Source organism: Vanrija pseudolonga, chromosome 1 (genome assembly GCF_020906515.1).
Source record: "Vanrija pseudolonga chromosome 1, complete sequence".
Lineage (NCBI taxonomy): Eukaryota > Fungi > Basidiomycota > Tremellomycetes > Trichosporonales > Trichosporonaceae > Vanrija > Vanrija pseudolonga.
The window spans coordinates 2,101,503-2,114,155 of NC_085849.1; the positions used below are offsets into that span (position 1 = coordinate 2,101,503).

Consider the following 12,653-nt stretch of genomic DNA (forward strand, 5'->3'; position numbering starts at 1 on the left):
GACGCTCTGGCCGCTGCTGATGACGATATGCGGCAGCCAATGCCGCAAGGCGGCCAGTGGGTGGCAAGGGCAGTGAGAGCTGTGTGGTCAATGCTGGCTCGCGTCTGCCCGACCTCGTCGCGCCAATGCCGCATACCGGACGTCACTTTGCATTATTTGGTAGGCACCGCCGCCGTCGTGTGCGGAGGCTCCAAGCGCGCGCGTTTACGCCGCTCTTCTGCACTTTCTATTGTCCTGCATGCGCCTGCACCTGCGCCTCGCTTGTCGGGTGAGCTGCCGGAGAAGTTAGGAGATTAGGGGCGCTACGCGTCAGGGCTGACGAGGATGCATCGCTTGGGGAACGTGGGGCAACATGTTTACAAGCAAGCGCCGGTAGTGTCGAGTCGGGTGGTAGGCAGCAAGACTCGAGAATGCACTGCGGTCATGAGTCGAGGCAATGCGATCGTCACTGCCTGCCTCTGTGTCGACTGAGATATAACGAGCTAAGTGTTGACTCGTATACCTCGTTCGACATAAACGTGCTCAAGAGTCAAGAGCAACATTGTAGCCTGTGCTTCCACCTCGCTCGGGTGATCGGTCCGAGAGCGCGGCGGTGGTGTGCTGCACTTTCCACCCGGCGGCAGGTAAGGATAAACGCGCCCAGACCCACCGCCACGCCTGATCCGGGTTTCCCCGTTAATCCTTGCCCGGATGACTTGATTAGAAATTTCTAATGACTCGGGCTGTTGAAAAAAAGTCTGAATAACGCGAGTCAGGCACTCGCAGCAACTTGCAATAACGTCTCGGAGGGTTGAGATTTGGTTTGTTGGGACTGACCGACTCGCGCTGGCTGCGCGGCGGCCAGTACGCGCGCACTCCAGCCTGCACACCCACCCAGGGTGCAATGCACCGGCCTGCCCGAACCCCCTCTCCTCTCCCTATAACTCTTCCACCCCGAGCTCCCCCCTGGCACCTTCTTCCTTCTGTTGCTCTGCCTGTCCACACCACATCCAGCCAGCAAAGATGATCACCACCATCGCCCGCTCCGGCCTCCGCCTCCGCGCTACCCCCAGCCTCACCCGCTCCGTCTCGGTCTGGGCCAACGTCAAGGCCGGGTGAGTTGTGTGTGACGTGGTGTGGTGCCGCCGCGTCGGGCTCTGCTACCAGTGCGAGTGCGAGCAAGCAAGCGGAGCGGCGCGGCGGCCCCTCCCCCAGCCCCCAGGCGGCGCAGCAAGCGGCCCCGCTAACATCCCCCCTCCAGCCCCCCCGACGCCATCCTCGGCATCACTGAGAAGTTCAAGGCCGACACTGACCCCAAGAAGATCAACCTCGGTGTCGGTGCCTACGTGGGTATCTTTGTTGCCGAGAGCATTCTTCCGGTATCGGAAGAACGCCCGGACCGATTGTTGACAACCAATGTCTGACCACATCGTAGCGTGACGGCAACGGCAAGCCCTACGTCCTCCCCTCGGTCTCCAAGGCTGAGGAGATCCTCTTCAAGGAGAAGCTCGACAAGGAGTACCTCCCCATCACTGTGCGTGGCGCGGCGTGTTGGTGTTGGCGTTGGTCATGACGCTGGCATGGTGGAGGACCGTTCACTGACGCACTGGCAGGGTCTCGCCTCGTTCGACAAGCTCGCTACCGAGCTTGCTTACGGTGAGGACTCGGCTCCCATCAAGGAGAACCGCGTGAGTAAATAAGCTGCGCTTGCACTCCCCGCGTGGTCGCCCCTCTCACACAGCCCAGCTCGCCGTGACCCAGTCGCTCTCGGGCACCGGTGCCCTCCGCATCGGCATGGAGTTCATCGCCGAGCACTACCCCAACAAGTCGATCTACCTCCCCACTCCCACCTGGGGCAACCACAACGCTATTGCCAAGCGTGCCGGCCTCACCGCCGAGAAGTACCGCTACTTCGACCCCGCCACTGTTGGCCTTAACTTTGAGGCCCTCAAGGAGGACATCAAGGCCGCCCCCGAGGGCTCGGTCATCCTCCTCCACGCCTGTGCCCACGTGAGTGACGTTACCGAGGCTTTTGCTAACTTTCCCAGAACCCCACTGGTGTCGACCCCACCCAGGAGCAGTGGAAGGAGCTCTCGCAGATCTTCAAGGAGAAGAAGCACTTCCCCTTCTTCGACATGGCCTACCAGGGCTTCGCCTCGGGTGACCCCGTCCGTGACGCTTTCGCCGTCCGCTACTTTGTCGAGCAGGGCCACCAGATCCTCCTCTGCCAGTCGTTCGCCAAGAACCTCGGTCTCTACGGCGAGCGTGTCGGCACCCTCTCGCTCGTGACGGCCTCGCCCGAGGAGAAGGCTCGCGTCGACTCGCAGATCAAGCTCCTTGTCCGCCCCGCCTACTCGAACCCCCCCGTTCACGGTGCCCGCCTCGTCTCGACCATCCTCTCCAAGCCCGAGCTCAAGGAGCAGTGGCTCGGCGAGGTCAAGGAGATGGCCGACCGCATCATTGCCCTCCGTGAGAAGCTCTACAACAAGCTTGTCGAGCTCAAGACCCCCGGCGAGTGGGGCCACGTCAAGTCGCAGATTGGCATGTTCTCGTTCACCGGCCTCAAGCCCGAGCAGGTTGACCAGCTCGCCGAGAAGTACCACATCTACCTCACCCGCGACGGCCGTATCTCGATGGCCGGCCTCAACGACAACAACATTGAGTACTTTGCCGAGTCGGTCTCCAAGGTCGTCAAGGGCGAGTAAGCGTGTCGCAGCAGCAGCTTGTGAACAAAATGGCCGCTAGGGCCTGTCGGCAGTAGACCTGAGACTTAGAGTGCGATGCATGCGTGTCGAAGGCGACGAGAGCAAGCACGAGCGGCGCAGCCGCGAGTGCGCAGAGCAGGCTGGGTTCGACGGTTGGCTGCCTGTTAACGCACGCCGGATTGCCGAAGAATGTGAATGGTATCCAGCCCATGTTGTAATAGACATATTACCCCGTTGAATACATTCCATTAAGTAATTCCATTGCCACTGCCACTTTTCCATGACCGTCCAAATTCGCCTCCGAACATCCAACCTCGTCTTTTCCTCCTCCACCTCACTCACACAACCTACGAAAGCAACACAATGGCCTTCTCGGACGAGACCAAGGACCGCGTCAACGCCGCTATTGGGTGGGTATGGTGTGGGCCTGCTGTGGGGATACTGCTGACATGCACAGCATCGCCAAGGTGAGCTGTGTTCCGGGTGCTGCGCGGGTGTCGTCTCTCTCTTCGGCCTCTCGATCCCGCCTGCCTGCCGGCCGGCCTTCGTCATCTTTCCGTCTCGCACTGTGCTTGCGCTGTACTGCGTGCACGACGGAGTGAGACGTTCCCGAACAAGGCTTTGCGGGGCGTAAGGCTCGTGTCCCGCACACAAGGACACCTCCGTCATACCCCGCCCGGTCGCTGTCCTACTCCAACCTCAACATCTCACACCGTCACCCCCTCGCATGCCGCTACGATCATCTCCTGGCCTCAGTCGCTGCCTTGAGCACGAGCAGGACCAACGAACTTAGCATGCGAGGGAATGTGGCGGTGTGGCACCCGCCCCCCACCCGACCCCACCACCCCTCCTCGACCTCCTCGACCATCCCCCAACCTCTCCCCCTCCTCCTCACGCGCCTGACCATCGCTAACGTGCAGACTGTCATCACCGTGGGGTGGATTCCGTTCATCATCTTCGTCGGTTACCGCAACTCCAGCCCTCAGCCGTCGCTTATCAAGTGAGTAGAGAGCGGTGGGAGGTCGAGGGGAGGTTTGGGGGAGGTTTGGGGGCGATTCTGGCTCTTTTCCCTTCACAGTGGCACCAGAATGCCTGTGTGGCGTCTTGTGTGACGCCCCTGTCTTTGCAAGACCCCGTTGGATACCGATACTCGTGCTGGGAGGACAGTACTGACCCGCCGCAGGCTCATCACCCCTCTTGCTTAATCTGCGGAGCCGGACAGCAGGTGAGCTAGAGGCACCGCGCCGTCAGCTGATCATCAGTGTACGATATAACACCTCTCATGCACGCATAGAACGAGAATTCATGGGCCGGCTACTGATGGGATGTGGATGTGTTTGGGAGATGATGCTGATATGGGGCTACACGGAGATACTTGAGTCGGCGGTCGTTACGGGCGATCTCGGCGGTGCGAGAATCCCGACGCCATCTACATGATGATCTGGATATCGTCGTCCTCATCGTCGTCATCGTCCGACTCGTCGGCATCATACGCCGAGTCGCTCATCTCGACGTCCTCGCACGACGGCGAGGGCGAGGCGGGCTGTTGGTCGCCGTCAGCGTACACACACACACACACAGACACAGCTTTCGCGCCTCGCACACTCACCTCGGGTGCGGCCGCGGCCATGCGGCGCGGGGTACGCACGGCGCGCTGGGCCGGCGCGGACGCCGCAGCACCGGCTACGATCGCGCCGAGCGGGATGCCCTCGACGTGCGTGTCGGGGCGCTTGCGCTTACCCCCCGTCTTGGTGTCGACGAGGTCGGCGAGGGTGGTGGTGGGCTTGGTGTAGGCAGACATGGTTGTGGTGTGGTGTGGGTGTGTTGTGCTTTTGGTGTTGGCTTGTGCAAGACGAGCAGGCAGTGTGGGGATACAGACAGTGCATCAGCACGATTTATATATGTTGGGGACGGAAGCCGAAGCTTGCAGGCCCACGACCATCACCGGTTGCGTCCAGCAGCAGCCAGCCTTCGCGGCCCCATCAACTAGACGTCGACGCCGCGCCGATCCGAAGCAAGCAGCAAACACATCTTCGCACCGTTGCGTCGTCGTTGCCCATCTATCTCTCCCCGTGGCTTTGTGCGCATGCGTCGCGCGTCGCGCGCGTGCACTGCAGGGGGTGGCGTTTGCGGGTGTCGCAGGTTACAATGGGGCCGCGGTGACGGTACATGCTTGTAGTTAGGGGCGAGAGTGTCCCTCCGGCACGCATCGCTGTCTGCATTGTACATACATCTGCACTGCTGCATGTCGCGTCGTTGTCGGTGCTGACGCACCGCGGCGTCGGCGTCGGCCACACTCGCCGCTGCGAGCCACATGGGGCGCCGCCAGAGCCGGCTAATACGACCGACGTCTGTCCCAATTACGACATTTCGCAGCGGCTCGCACCAACAACCAAACAACACCACAACACCATCTCGCGCCGCCCCGACAGACCGCGGTCTGTCGCCCTCGCTCGTCGCCCACACCCAACACCATGTCACGCATCCGCGAGCAGCTCGCCGCCAAGCGCGCCGAAGTGCGCAATTCGCCTGCGAGGCCGGTCCGCGGCGCGCCGCCGCGCGCCGAGGCGCTCGAGGAGGCTACCGTCGAGAGCCAGGTGTCGAGAGCAAGGCGGACAGGTGAGCGCGGCGTGGCAGCGTCGCAGCGACAATACTAACCCCCGCGGTAGGCAAGCTAGACATCTCCAACCTCGACCTCGACGCGATCCCGCCCCTCGTCTACACCGACCTGCTCGGCCTGCGCGCCGCCGACCTGTCGCGCCCGCCAAAGGCCGAAGTGGTGCCCAAGGCGCCGCTCACCCCGCTTTCGAAGAGCTTTGCGCACCTCGACCTCGACAACGACAATGTCCACGACGTGTTTGGCACGCCCGAGCCCAAGCGGCCATGGAGCGAGCCCGAGGAGCTGGTCGCGTTCCGCGCCGTCGACAACCTGCTTGCCGAGGTCGAGGTCGAGCTCGGTTTCTTTGGCGGGCTGAAGACGCTCGACGTGGGTTCGTTGCTGGGGGTAGTATGCTGACGGGACAGCTCCGCGGAAACAGGCTCACGGCGCTGCCGGACGCGCTGGCCGACCTGCTCCGCTTGACGTACATTGACGTGTCGTGAGTTGAGCCACGGCGTGCTCGTCCGAGCCCGCGGCGAACAGCGATCGTACTAACGCACAGACACAACGCCCTCACGGCCCTGCCCCCCGCGCTGCTGCTGCTCCCCGAGCTCGAATCCCTCAACGCGTCGCACAACGCTATCAACACGATCGACCTCACGCACCCCGTCAAGCCGTCCGAGGAGGGGCTGTCGTACGGCACCGGCTTCCTCGTCACACGGTTCGAGCGGCAGCAGAAGATGCCCAAGGCGCCGCTGCCGGCACTGCGTAACCTCAACCTCGCGCACAACGCCCTCAGCAACAAGGACATTGCTGGCCTCGCCGGCGCGGGCCCGCTCAAGCTCCGGACCCTCAACCTCGGGTTCAACAAGCTCAAGGGCACGCTCGACGGCAACAAGGGCCTCAGCGCCGCGCGCCTCCCCGAGCTCTACTCGCTCGTGCTGGGCGGCAACGTCGCCCTCGACGGCATTGACGGCGACGTCGCGCCCACCGCCGATATCGACCACGAGGGATGTACCTGGGGAGCAGGCAGCACGGGGGGTACACCCCGCGGCTCGCCCGTCAAGCAGGCGCGCGCGCCGACCGCGTCGCCCGCCAAGGCAGGCGCATATGTCTCCGACTCGGCAGGCGGCCCGACCGACAGCCCAGACCCGACAGTCACGCTCACGTTCGTGACGCACCCCGCGCCGACGTTTGACGCCGACCCGCTGGCAGTCGAGATGGACGTGTACCTTCCCCCCTCGGCGGCCTCGTCGCCCGACAAGCCGCACCCGGTTGTTGTGTGGTGGCACGGCGGCGGCCTCCTCCAGGGCAACAAGGAGAACCTGCCCCCTCATCTGCGCCGGCTGCCGGCGCGTGCCCTCGGCCCGAACGGCGAGCACGCGATTGTCGTGTCGCCAAACTACCGCCTCGCGCCGCAGGCTCCCATCCTTGACATCCTCGCTGACGCCGACTCGGCGCTCGCCTTCATCCGCCACAAGCTGAGCGCCGCTCTCGCTGCAAAGGGGTACGCGGCGCGCGCTGACCCCGAGCGTGTGGTCACGTCGGGCGGCAGCGCAGGCGGCTACCTCGCGCTGATCACTGCCCTGCCGGTGCCCAAGACGGCGGGCGACGCCGACGTCGGAGGGTACCGCGGTGCGACGGCCAACCGCGCCGTCAACCCCAGTGGCGAGTGGCAGCCGCGCGGCACGGCGCCATTCTACCCCATCACCGACCTGACCGACAAGTTCTGGGCGACAAAGACGGACCCCGTGCCGTGGTGGGGCAAGTCGGTGCCCGATGCCTCGGCCCAGCCGCACCTCAAGCTCCGCGACCCGCCCATCACGACGGCAGTGTCGGGCGGCCCGAGGTCGATTCTGTACATGTACATGCTGCAGCACGCCCTGTTCCCCCAGCTGCTGTTCATGAACCAGCGCTCGCTCGGGTCCGGGCTCGACGGCTTCCGCCCCAGCGCCGACACGCTGAGCATCACGCACCGCCTCGACCTCATCGCCAAGGCCGAGGTGGCACACCCGCCCATCTACCTCGTCTACGGCACCCTCGACGACAAGGTGCAGCCGTTCGAGGACACGGTCGCCGCGCTCGAGCGCACAAAGGGTCCGTACGAGGTCGAGGTGCTCGAGGGCGCCGACCACGCATACGACGAGGACCCAGAGGAGCAGGCCGTCGGCTTTGTCGCGTGGCTCGAGGCAACGCTGTTTTAGGCAGCACCAGGCGCGCCAAGCGGCTGCTGGCACTAGCGGCGCACGCGCACATCTTTGGTACTTATTCTGGGCTCTGGCATGAATCGGAGTAATCTTTATCGCGGAATGCAAGCGGCAACCAACAGGATCGACATGTAGTCCATGTGTGCACGATACCACGGCTTTGTACAACAGTTACTGCTACAGGTTCACTGACAACGCGCCAAGATATGGCTAGGAGTAGTGAACAATAAAACAAACCAAATATGCGCGCTGTACCACTTAGGTCCTCAGACGCTTGCGTGGGTCATCGATGGGCAATCCGGTGCGCATATCGCGAGGACGCTTGCCGCCGCCCATGGGGTCCATGGGGCCGTTCGAGTAGTCGACGTTGTAGGGCATGTTGTTCGACTGGGGCGGGAGCATGCCCTGCTGCGAGAGGCTGCCGCGTCCGACACCGCCGTTGCCGCCGCCGCCGCCCGAGAGGGCCCAAACGAGGTCCTCCTCTGGTGGGGTCGACACCGTGCCGTTGGGCTGGGGTATCTCGTCGGCCGGGGCCGTGGGCCAGACAAAGTCGTTCCACGAGTTGGAGCCGCCGGAACCCGACCCACTGGCCGAGTTGCTGGTCGGTGCGATGCCATTGCCGCCAAGCATGTCGCGCAGGAACGAGTGGTTGCCGGTCCTCGATGTGAGCTCGTAAAGCTGCTGGTGCTGCTTCTCGAGGAGCTGGCGCTTCTGTTCATGGTGGGCCTGCTGAATCTGCAGCCACGCGTACGTCGTCAGAGCCTGGTTGTGGCCTCCTTCCCATGGGTTTCCGAGGCCAGAGGAAAGGCCTCCGACACCGAGGGGCGAGCCACTCACGCCTGGGGTAGGAAGGTAGGATGACCCGCCGGCCTGTCCGGGGAAGGGGTATCCGCCCGAACCGCCAAAGCCCTGCGCACCGCCGCCGTTGCGAGCGTACCAAGACGCCTGCTGCTGCTGCTGCTGGTGGAGACCGAGAGCATATGATAAGCCAGCGGACGACTGAGGTTGTGTTAGTGTATGCTGTGCGGGATCGGCGGGCGGCCTACGCACTGGAGAGTCGGACCTCGGGGGAGGGGGCGTCGGCTCGTCGCTAATGTCGCGGCGGTCGTCGCCAATGACACCGCCGATAAAGCTGCCAGGCTCCTCGCCAGGAGGAGGGATGACGGGCTTGCGGTCGATTTGGTGGTCGCGGTGGCGGGGTGCAGGTGCGTCGCGGTACCTGTGTCTGCGGGCCTTGAAGGATTCCTTGCCCTTAAGCGACTTGGATGGGCCGTTGGGCTTTGCGCCCTTGGCTGGACGGTCGTCGTCGTCGTCCGAGCCGTCCTCGCCGGCAAGAGCCATGGCCTCAAACTCGGCGGCCCGCCGCCTCTCGATCATGCCCTCGTACTCGTTGTACCGGTCGACTTCGTTGTCAAACTCGGCCGATGAAAACTCGTATGGCTTGCCGTTGGCCGAGAAGATGAGGAGCGAGACTGACACGCCACAGAGGACCGACAGCTCGTATGCCTTCTTCATGAGACCGGCTTTGCGCTTGAGGAACGTGACATTGCGGTTACGCTCATCCTTGCGGGGTTAGTTGGCCTGCAGCATAGGTATACTCACGGTAAGCGGCTTGATTTCAATCTTTTTGCGACCCATGGTGGTGGACGGTGGTGTGATGCGGAATCAATGCAGGTGTGGTGTAGGGGGGAGGGGGAGGCGCGGGAAGGCGCGTGGCGTGGGGCGGTGGGTGGGCCAGGATAGCTGTCGCCTAGGTGAAGGCGACGCTTTGGTATGATCCCAAGATGGCAGCGAAGAAATGCCGACGCGATGTCCGCGCTGGAATGGAAGAGTGCGCAAGAGGTGTGCGCGCGCGTTCCGAGAGGTGGGGGAGTACGGCGGAGCGTCGACTCGTTGTTCGGCGGTGGCTGCGGGGACTCGTATGCCGTGGTGTAGCGGGCCGTGTGCTGGATTTGGCACGCGACTAAAGTGAGTGTGCTGGGCTATGCACGCTTGTCTGTGGATGAAGGTGGTGCTATGAACCGAGTAGATGGGATGCTCTTTGGTTTGAAAGTTGTTTACGAGCGAGCGAGTTGCGATGGAGATGGAGGAGAGTGCAAGAGGGGAAGTGGTTGGGCAAGCAGGCAGCGGTGTGCTGCGCTGGGTGGTGCTAAGTTTAGAAGAAGGGGGGGGATTTGAGCCAGTCGACTATTTTGGGGGCAAGACGCGGGCTCGAAAAAGTGCAACTGCGCACAAGTCGGGGGAAGGCCAAGCAAGGCCAAGAATGGTGGGTCACGGCTTGGCTGCTGGGTAACGAGTCGTGTGATGCGACAAGAGAGGGAGATGCAGCAGACACGAGACGGATACGGGGGGGTTCAAGAATAACGCGGGCAGGAGCATGCATGCATGACGGTCTTTATCGAGAATGCTCCATGGCAAGCAGCAAGCGTCCGACGAGGTGCGCGGGTGGGACGGCGCGGGTTGCGTGCGTGGCGTGGCGGGTGTAAGCTGCGAGGGGGGAGCAGCTCTGGATCGATCCTCTGGGCTCCCGCCTTGGGTCCAGCCAGCCAGCCGACAACGGCCATCTCGCGAATGGTGGAGGCTTACGTCTGGCGTCTGGTTTACCGAGCTGCTGTACTCGCTCCCTCCTCGTCCTCCCCTCTACTCCCCCCTTGCATGCGTGATTTGTTAGTGACCGTCGTGGACCTCGTGGGATGATTCGCGCAGTAGGTAATTGAGGCGGTGTCGCGGCGTCGCGCCGGCGATACACTGCAGGTCGCAATCACGTCGTCGCCTCGTCGACTCTCTTTCCTCGCTCGCTCAGTGGTCGTCGCTAAAGCAGGCAAAGGGGGAAATGCTGCAACCTGACTGGCTGACGCTCCTTGTTGGGTCACTGGTCAGGCACAAATCCTGGCAGCGGCATCAAATTGGCAGAAATCCAAATCCAAATGGCCCACCCCTCTTGGTGGCCCACCTGCTGCGCGCCCGCTGTCGCTCTACCTCCCTCTCCCCGTCCAATGCACCACGGCGGCGCGACCGACCGCCGCCGCGACCCAAGTCACCCAGATCCCATCAACATCATCATTGTCGTCGCAGCTCGCTTGCAGCAACACACTTCCCGTGTCGGATGCAACTATACTCACCCACCAGGCCCCCAGGCCCGCAAGGCCCGCTCCACAACCCCCCACGGCACGACGTCATGACACTCTCCACATTCCCCGTGCCGCGCGTGTGTCTGCCTTCGTTAACAACAACAGCCGAGCCGAATGCGAGTTCACGAGGGCTGGTCTGTGAACAAAGTCCATCCAAACGCACACACACGTAGACCAGCCCAGGCTCGGCAACTAACACCAGCACGTGTTCGGCGTCTTCTGGCTGGGGCGACGCGTGGTTTCATTTCCACTCGCCAAGTTTCATTTGTATTCCTTCCAAGTTTCATTTGTATTCATCGGGCCTGCCGATCCTCGAGGCCGTCAGTCGGCGTCGCACGCCGTCGGCCCCGGGACGGCGCTCGTGTCCTCGCCGCCGGCCTGGGAATGGGTATCGGCGGGGAAGAGGAGGGTGAGGACGAGGGCGAGGGTGAGCGCGGCCGGCCTGTGTGTCGACGGCGCCGCGGTGACAGTCGGGTAGCCTGGCGAGAGGCCGCCGTCGTCCTCGGTCGCCGGCGACGAGCGAGCGAGGGCTGGCATCGTGTCGCCAGAAACCCGCGGCAGGACCGCCTCCTCGCAGTGGCAATGATCGTAGCTTGGGGTAGCTGCTGGAACGAAGCTAGTGGAGCAGCTGCCCGTCGCCTCGCCTGTCAGCTGCAAAGGCAAAATGGCGCGGCACCTCACGCGAGTCTATTCTCGGGCGGCGATCATTCTAGCCCCCGTCTTGTGGGCCAACTATTCATGGCCTGCATGGCCGAGGGTCGTCACTATTGCTCGCTGGATGCGATGTGTGAACAATTCAGATCTGGCAAGAGCGAGCTGGCCCACCCCCAACTTTGTCAGTCCGAAGATGAGCCGTGAGCCGCAATGACGCCTGACCTGAGCTCAACTGGGGCAGAGTCACGCCACGTTAGTGACCGCCGCGGTATGGGTGACTCGGGCATGTATGCTTGCTTGCTTAGCTGGCATAGCTGGCCGATCGACGACGCTCCACAGGAATGTGGGACTCGCCTAATCGCCTATGTCGCCGGTAGAGTGGCCTGCCGACAAGCCGAGGCGAACAAGCGTGCACACATGCCTGCGACGATACGTCGAGATTGCCGTCTGACCGACTCGCAGGTGACGATGTTGGCCGTTCAGGTCACAAGTCATGTTGTCAAGGTTGCATGGAGGTACCCGTGTTGTTTCCAACGGCAGGCAATGAATGATGCGGCTGGGCGAGGCGAGACGAAACTGGGCTGGGCGAGACATGGCTGTCATGTCAACGGTGATCATCATGCGATCTGGGCAGTGCGTACAGCAGCGTCTATCGCGAGTCGGCAAGCAAAGGTGTGTCTGGACTGGTGGGTGGCTGCCACTGAGTAGACCACCCACCTCGCCCCCCGATCCTCAACAGAGCAAAACACCAACCCCTCCCCCCTCCCCACCAACCATGATGCATGGCCAGATCTGACAGCAGCACACAAATAACTCCTCGGTGACCCAACAGCGAGACGTGGCCGACAACCCAGGCAACATGCATCATTTGGAATGCCGCGCTCGCTTCCGGCGACACTTCGGCAGGTAAGGTACTTGATGTGGGCGTGAGACAGGTCGTGATGGTGGTGGCTAGTAGCCGGCGGAAGAGGAAGCGAGAAAGAGTGGTGAGGTCATGGAGATAAGACGGCTGGCTGGGTTGGGCATGCGTGAGAATAGGCAGCCTCGGAGGGGGCCGAGGTAGGGGATGAGCCTCATGTATGCAGACGTATGTAGTAGCAATGATCAGCGTGGTGTGTAGTCGTGGTGATGCCACAGACGACCTGCCCTTTGGCCAAAAGGTAACACCACTCCCCGCCAAAAGGTATAGCTTTTACGACAATGACATGATTCGAACATGCGCTCCCGAAGGAAGTTGATTTCGAGTCAACCGCGTTAACCACTCCGCCACATTGCCTTTGCTGAAAACTGGGGCGCAGTGTGGGGTATACGCCGGGTGGAGCGGACCCAGTGGCACCACTCCCTCTCTCTCTCCCTCTCTCCCTCCCCCCTCCGCCCC

At 62.7% G+C, this 12,653-nt stretch overlaps 6 protein-coding genes and 1 non-coding gene across 7 annotated transcripts; 3 read left to right on the forward strand and 4 right to left on the reverse strand.

Annotated features, from left to right (window-relative positions):
• Positions 1–931: 931 nt before the first annotated feature.
• aatA (Aspartate aminotransferase, mitochondrial) lies at positions 932–2,684 on the forward strand (the record flags this gene model as incomplete). The annotated part of the gene is made up of 6 exons (XM_062767249.1): positions 932–1,094; positions 1,241–1,325; positions 1,415–1,513; positions 1,593–1,667; positions 1,726–1,989; positions 2,028–2,684. The coding sequence occupies exons 1-6, from the start codon at positions 1,003–1,005 to the stop codon at positions 2,682–2,684; spliced, it is 1,272 nt and encodes a 423-aa protein (XP_062623233.1). The 5' UTR covers positions 932–1,002.
• Positions 2,685–3,047: 363 nt separating this feature from the next.
• Positions 3,048–3,889, forward strand: LOC62_01G000790 (uncharacterized protein; the record flags this gene model as incomplete). Its single annotated transcript, XM_062767250.1, has 3 exons — positions 3,048–3,094; positions 3,340–3,684; positions 3,868–3,889. The coding sequence occupies 3 exons, from the start codon at positions 3,048–3,050 to the stop codon at positions 3,887–3,889; spliced, it is 414 nt and encodes a 137-aa protein (XP_062623234.1).
• Positions 3,890–4,113: 224 nt separating this feature from the next.
• Positions 4,114–4,485, reverse strand: LOC62_01G000791 (uncharacterized protein; the record flags this gene model as incomplete). The annotated part of the gene is made up of 2 exons (XM_062767251.1): positions 4,114–4,227; positions 4,294–4,485. The coding sequence occupies 2 exons, from the start codon at positions 4,483–4,485 to the stop codon at positions 4,114–4,116; spliced, it is 306 nt and encodes a 101-aa protein (XP_062623235.1).
• A 612-nt stretch (positions 4,486–5,097) lies between these two features.
• cyr1 (Adenylate cyclase) lies at positions 5,098–7,487 on the forward strand (the record flags this gene model as incomplete). Its single annotated transcript, XM_062767252.1, has 4 exons — positions 5,098–5,303; positions 5,354–5,670; positions 5,709–5,782; positions 5,846–7,487. Exons 1-4 carry the CDS (start codon positions 5,159–5,161, stop codon positions 7,485–7,487), a joined length of 2,178 nt encoding a protein of 725 aa, XP_062623236.1. The 5' UTR covers positions 5,098–5,158.
• A 125-nt stretch (positions 7,488–7,612) lies between these two features.
• MEF2A (Myocyte-specific enhancer factor 2A) lies at positions 7,613–9,622 on the reverse strand. Its single transcript, XM_062767253.1, has 3 exons — positions 9,093–9,622; positions 8,541–9,053; positions 7,613–8,489 (listed from the first exon to the last, which is right to left on the reverse strand). Exons 1-3 carry the CDS (start codon positions 9,126–9,128, stop codon positions 7,749–7,751), a joined length of 1,290 nt encoding a protein of 429 aa, XP_062623237.1. The 5' UTR covers positions 9,129–9,622; the 3' UTR covers positions 7,613–7,748.
• A 1,320-nt stretch (positions 9,623–10,942) lies between these two features.
• Positions 10,943–11,158, reverse strand: LOC62_01G000794 (uncharacterized protein; the record flags this gene model as incomplete). The annotated part of the gene is made up of 1 exon (XM_062767254.1): positions 10,943–11,158. One exon carries the CDS (start codon positions 11,156–11,158, stop codon positions 10,943–10,945), a length of 216 nt encoding a protein of 71 aa, XP_062623238.1.
• Positions 11,159–12,470: 1,312 nt separating this feature from the next.
• LOC62_01G000795 lies at positions 12,471–12,551 on the reverse strand. The gene has a single exon. It is a non-coding gene; the product is annotated as a tRNA-Ser (tRNA).
• Positions 12,552–12,653: the final 102 nt, after the last annotated feature.

Excerpts from the sequence above, each read along its gene's own strand:
- MEF2A (XM_062767253.1), bottom strand. The coding sequence starts at position 9,128 with ATGGGTCGCAAAAAGATTGAAATCAAGCCGCTTACC. Across the intron at positions 9,054-9,092 it reads TTGAAATCAAGCCGCTTACC|GATGAGCGTAACCGCAATGT; the intron begins GTGAGTATACCT and ends TAACCCCGCAAG. Across the intron at positions 8,490-8,540 it reads CCCCGAGGTCCGACTCTCCA|TCGTCCGCTGGCTTATCATA; the intron begins GTGCGTAGGCCG and ends ACACAACCTCAG.